Source organism: Lipotes vexillifer, unplaced genomic scaffold (assembly GCF_000442215.2).
Source record: "Lipotes vexillifer unplaced genomic scaffold, Lipotes_vexillifer_v1.1 scaffold419, whole genome shotgun sequence".
NCBI lineage: Eukaryota > Metazoa > Chordata > Mammalia > Artiodactyla > Lipotidae > Lipotes > Lipotes vexillifer.
In genome coordinates this window covers 1,605,202-1,611,692 of record NW_006786333.1, presented here as the reverse complement: position 1 = coordinate 1,611,692, position 6,491 = coordinate 1,605,202, and the positions used below count along the sequence as shown (strand labels likewise).

Sequence of the window (6,491 nt, the reverse complement as noted above, 5' to 3'; positions counted from 1 at the left end):
GGCCCGCGTACCAAAAAAAAAAAAAAAAAAAAAAATAAAGTGAAAGAAGAACATAATCAGCTCTATATTTTAGCTGCCTAGTTGGTGAAGGTGAAAACAGGGAGCAAATAACATTTTCTCAGAGGTTTCTCTCAGACATTGGATCTAAGTAAACAGCTAACACTGCACCTAAAAAAGAAAGCATGGAATCTTAATATTATCTAAGCAAGGAATAGAAGGCACGATTAATATGACACATTTGTTCTGAGACAAAAATCTGTGGACACCCCTGGGGATCATAAACATCTAAGGTTATGAGAGGCAGTACAGTAAAACAATTAAGAGAGTAAGCTCTGGGACAGGCCCACTTGGATGTGAATTCTAGTACTGGCACTTATGAGCTGTATAAAGTATGGCAAGTTATTTAATCTATCTGTGCCTCAATTTACACATTTGTAAAAATGGGAATAATAACAATATCTGCCTCATGGAGTTATTAAAATTAAACAGAACAACACATTATATAACATAGTGCCCAGCACCTAGTATACCTTCAATAAATGCAAGCTATGAATAAGATAAAACCAGTACCAAGCAAAAGCTTCCTCTTCAACACTTCTATACATTCTCCTTATGCCTATAATTCAGAATTTAGAATATTTAATTTGTAGCACAGTTGTGTACACATTTCTCTTTTCAACTAGATTTTAAAAACTTTGAAGGCATAATAAGCATCATATTCCCCTCTGTGCCACATGCTCAGAAGGTAAGCAATAAGTATTTATTGAGGGTAATTAATTTAAAAGCAGTCCAATCGCTACTTTAAATTCACTTAAGTTCATATGACAACTTTCAACTAAAAGGGTGCTTACCACGGATTACTAACAATATATCATCCTTAATGTGAGTTGCTACAAATTTTATACTAATCCTAATTTCAGCATCTTTTTTCCAAAGAAGAAATAATGTATTCCTATCACTTGGAGGGCCCGAGATTGTGCAAAAAGAATAAGTACAAGATGAAAAATAAATATATGTTCACAATCCCCCTAAATAATGGGGAACTTGGTTGGTGGGACTCTTATTTCCTCCAAACAGGATGAGAAATAACAAGAGATATGACCTTAACAGGTGAATTTCTTTCCATGCTCTTTAAGAAACCCAAATTTTTCTTCTAAAGAGAATTCAGTTCATACTTCTGTAAAATAAAACTACTGCTGCAATGTACAATTTCTAAAAAAATAAAAAACAGTTCAGTTCAATAGAAATAACAAACATTAATCTAGAGTAGAAGAAATAACTTATTAAAATAAGTTTAGATCTCATAAGATTTATAAATCTACTAACCATGGAAAAATTAGGTACTAATTTATCTTATGAAAAGTAGTCATTTGTCAATTACCGTCTTTTTTGCCACATTTGTTCAAAAGCATCTGCAAGTTCTATGTTGGTAATTTCTTCAGAATCTTGAAATTTCAAGAAACCGTTTCCACCATGTCCTTATAGGAAGAGTCAGAAAGATCAGACACTATTTTTAATGCAAACTGCACACATCCAGATATAAACATTCACTTCATTCACGGCAATATTTTAATATCACTTGTTATTTTATACTCTAAAATAAAAAGTACTGTAAAAACAAATTTAATTTTCTGCTATACCAATTAAAGAGAATAATGATAGACTATGTACAAAATAGTAGATATAATATATATTTAAAAGATTTTCTATCATTCAGTTTTAGAAAAACACATTTATACTTTTTTCACTGGCTCCACTATTATGTCAGAAATGAGTTTCCATAGATAAAAATTTCTCAAATACCAGGCAAACATTTTGGGTGAGAAAGGAGTTGAAGACACTAGCTAGTCCCATGGTAAGCTAGCACTATTCACAGACTATACTTGAAATGCTATATCAACAGGAAGTGTAGTTCTCACCTAAAACTTGATGTTTTCACAATCATCAACCACTGTCCCATGAGAGTTGACCAGAAGATTATGACATTTAGAATGCATGACAGAGCCAGTCTGCCTGGATACAAACACTAGGTTTACTACTTAATGACTGTGTTATTTTAGGCAAGTAACTTAACCTTTCTATGCCTCAGTTTCCTCAGATGTAAAGTAACAAATGTAAGGCCATCATTAGCGTGCCTATATATGTCCTTTGTGCAGATTTTAAAAAGGTACTTCCCACTGGGTAACAAAGTAGAAAAATCTGTGTGTTTCAGTGCTCCCACTGAATATAAGCAGTCCTGTAAGCTCAAAAGTGGTTAGTGGCTATGCCTTAGGGTGGGTTAAGGGAAGAGGAATATCTCTCTCTCCCATTAGACCCAACTTTATAGCACAGCACACAGCTGAGTAAGTGTAAACATATACTAGATCTCAGCTCCCACTCACCACCCGAGCCAGACACTTACATGCAGTGCACAACCCACACAACCATATAAGACAGCCCTGAAAATTGGCACCTAAATTTTTAGATTGTTGTGAGGATGAAAAGAACTAATATACACAATGATTAAGAATACTGCGTGATGTATAGTAAGCCTCAATAAATATTAGCTATTACCGTTTTTATTATTATCATAATTATCAACCTTCCCGTTCTCTTACATGGGATGGCAAACTTTTTCTGTAAAGGGCCAGGTGGTAAGTGTTTTAGACTTGTGAGCCATATGGTCTCTGTTGCAACTCCTGGACTCTACCACTGTAATGTAAAAGCAGCCACAGACAATACACAAAACAAATGGTTACAACTGTGTTCTAATAAAACTTTACTTCCAAAACAGTAGCCCTTCCATGGGCCAGGGTTTGCCAATTCTATCTTAGATACTGGAATTTCTCCCATACCTGGAGCTATCCTGAAAGAGGACCAACAGACTCAGAAAAAAATGTTGTAAAACCTTTTGTTTAGTACATCAAATAAAGCCAAGCTACAAGACTGTACTTCATCCTATTTGCCACAAAAGCTTGAAAATTTCTTGTAAATGTCAGATAAACTAAAATGAAAATTTTTCTGACTTCATTAACTCTGCTGGGTTAATTCAGAAAGTTTATAAATTGATTGTATTTTAAAAGCTGTAAATAAATGCAACATGATAAAGAAAAGAAGACCATAAAGTAGGGGTCACTGTCTTGCTGTATGACATCTAAGAATCATTCTGCACCTGTTTTATCATCAGTTGATGAGTAATACACTGTTTTAAAATATCATTTCAAGTTGTTATACATTATGAGAAAAGAGAACTTCATAACAAACTATCAAACTACTTAAACCAAAAATAATTTAAGATGTTTAAATTTCTTTCCACACAAATTCCTTTTTGAAAAGAGTTGCAACATATGCTATCATTAAATATCTAAATTATGAAATTACCTGTCATATAAATAAGAATATTACTCCTATCATCAGAAAGAAGATGTTTTGACCGAGGCGTACTAGATGGAATCCTCCCAGTTAATACCCGTAAAAAATTTTCCACAGTTACCTGAAAAAAAAGTGAAAAATCAGATGAAATAGAGTTGAGGAAAATCTGATCATTGTTTTTTACTTTCAAAAACATTCCTTCTTCTTTCTCTATGTATTACTCAGCATAAACTGAAAATAAAACCTAAAGAGAAATATAACTCAATTAAAATATATTTATTTAAATTAAATGTACACCTCAAACTAACTTTGTTTCCATTTTTTAAAAAATACTAAAAACTAACAAATAAAAACTACCTTGGGGAAAAATAGGTTAATTATACATTTAAAAATTCAAATACTATACAAAATATTGCCAAAAACTTAAAGATTATCAATCTGTCTTCACAGGCAATTCTTTGGGAAGATACAAAATATAGAAACATAAATAAATTCAACATTATAACTATTGCAATTAATATGTGCAACTACTTAGTCAATTCTAGATTAACAATGAAAGACAGGTCCATAATAAATTATAAAAATAAAACCATAAGGATAGATCCATAAATAATTCCCAAATTATGCATCTTTGATTTTTTAATGCATTTTGTTACTTAAATTTCATTAGGGGTATCTTTAACATGTAAAAAATTCATAACACTGTAAACCAGATTTCCCAACCAAGAATTTCTGGACATCTGGGATTCTTTGAAAGATATTTAAGGTCTTGGGAGTATAATGCTAATTTCAAGTTATACTATACAGATCTAAATTTAAAAAGCAGAAAATCCAGCTTACTTGTTCGACATTTCCCTAGATCATGAGTGTGTGTGTGTGTGTGTGTGTGTGTGTGTGTGTGTGTGTGTGTGTGTAAGCTATTTGGTTTACATTTTTCCTGGAAGACAGCAAAATGCTAAGTGTTTTTCTTTAACAGGACTTCTTATTGGCTAACAAGGAAGGGAAGTATTTGGTCTACATTTTATAATGACTAAATAAACAAGAAAAAGTCCAACATTCATAAACATTTAACTGCTGAACAAACAGTTTTGAGTGCCTTCAGAAGGTTACAGGAACTCTCTAGGTGTAAGATACATAAGATACAGGCCATGTTCTCAAGCAGCTTACAGCCTCGGAAAAGATATTCTTTTTAAATTGCTTTAAAACAGGTCTGGGAACATGGGAAATTGTGTCTTACTTTTGGCAGACTTGGTAAAGGGGGAAGGATTATTGAGGAAGACTTCATCAAGGAAGACTTCAAATTTTAAACATACAATCTATTTAATTTAAAATGAAGTTTCAAAGGGAGAAAATATAGTATAATGCCATTTTTTCAAATTTACATTTTTATTTTTAATCATACATGCTAAAAACACTGGAAGCATATTAAAAGTGATTATCTCTAAGTAGTGTTAGTCACTTTAATATTTTCACAATATACTTACTAAAAATATAAAACTTGAAATTTTAGATCAAATATGAAAAACAAAGAATACACTTACTCTAAAACAATGTTGATACATTAAACATTAATAAAATACTCTAATACAGAAGCCAAGATAAAGATGTTCTATCCTAGATACATATATGAAATATTCATGCTGTGATAGTTTTACTCATGTATTGTTTCCTTAATATGAACTCCAGAAACAGAATTTTAACAAGGTTTCAGTGACAATCATGTACAAAGTGTAAAGAAAAAGAATACGATATTTTACTCTACCACTATTTTAAAGCTTAAAAGTGAAAATATTTCAAAAATGTTGCTAAACTAAACAATTTACCTCATAACTTCTATAATCCACTTCCACATCATCTCCATACACATTTAATTCCATATTCTTGTGACTAAACACTGTAGCCGGCTTAGGATTTCTAGGGTTGCATGCCATATCATCTGCAAGCATCAGAACAATGTGACTAGGAAAAAAAAATTTCAGTAAATATAGTGTACTATTTAAATAAAACCAGAAAGGTAAAAACAAATATATTCTATTTATATAATATGGTAATTATCTTCATTCTTTCTTTATTAAAAATAACTCAAAATAATTATTGAGGACATATTTAAAAGAGCTTTATTTTTTTCATATCTTTATGTAGTATAAGTTTTAAAGTCGAGAAATTAGAACAATCTGTCGTGAACTTATCCACAGAACTTGAAATTAACTAACTTAATTTTTTTTCCCAACAGAGTATACTTTATGCCATATAGCAAAAGGAAGCTAAGATGAAGGAGCTACACTGTCCTCCCAAAACATTTTTTTAAATTTTACTACTATTTGAAACTCTCAAGACTTACTGAGTTAAACTATGATATTCCAAAGAATCTACTTTTCAGAATCTCAAATGCTTAAGTATGAAAACATGCAGTCCATCAACAAGTGTAATCACTGTACCACAGGAACACATTTCCAATGCAGTCATTCTTCACTGGCTCCACTCCATCTCCCTGACACCAGCCACCATCATCTCTAGATGATGCTGGACTAGGTGCTGGATTAGCTCCCACCTGGCTTCCCACTTCCACTCTCACCTTCCCATGGTTCATTCCCCTTATAGCCAACAGAGTGACCTTCCTTAAACAAGTCAAATCACTAAACTTTCTCACTTAAAACAGTTCAAGAACTCCCCATTATAATTAGAGGAAAACAGAAACTCCTTACATGGTCTAAAAGGCTCATTGTGGTCTCTGTCTGTCTCTCTAACTTCAGCCCCTAGCACCCATGTTCACGATGCTACTTCCATACTGTTCCAGGAATATGCCAAGCCTTTCCCAATTCAGGGGCTACTGACCAAATTTATACTTCTCTCCTCCCAAATCTTCATATCATTCAAATCTCAGCTAATTTACTCTATTCTCACTTCAAGTTTTCTTTTCTATAGGTCATTTACAAATCTGAAATCCCCATCTTCTCCCACTACCCCCTCCCATTAGAATATGAGCATCTCTCTGAGGGCAGGGGCTTTTTATCTGTCCTGTTCACCACTGTATCACTCAGGCTTAGTAATAGAGCTTGGCATATAGTAGGTATTCAATAAACATTCATTGAGTGAATGAAACATTTTCATTTTTGCTTTTATTTTCTTTGAGAGAAAAT

At 32.5% G+C, this 6,491-nt stretch overlaps 1 protein-coding gene across 1 annotated transcript in view; it reads right to left on the bottom strand.

Moving 5' to 3' along the window:
- PIGK (phosphatidylinositol glycan anchor biosynthesis class K) overlaps window positions 1-6,491 on the bottom strand; it is a 135,613-nt gene that overhangs the window by 90,653 nt on the left and 38,469 nt on the right. Inside the window, exons 4-6 of the mRNA XM_007458721.1 lie at window positions 5,175-5,310; window positions 3,361-3,472; window positions 1,382-1,478 (exon numbers count right to left, since the gene is read on the bottom strand). Coding sequence (XP_007458783.1) covers window positions 1,382-1,478; window positions 3,361-3,472; window positions 5,175-5,310 — 345 coding nt within the window. The remainder of the gene's footprint in view (window positions 1-1,381; window positions 1,479-3,360; window positions 3,473-5,174; window positions 5,311-6,491) is intronic.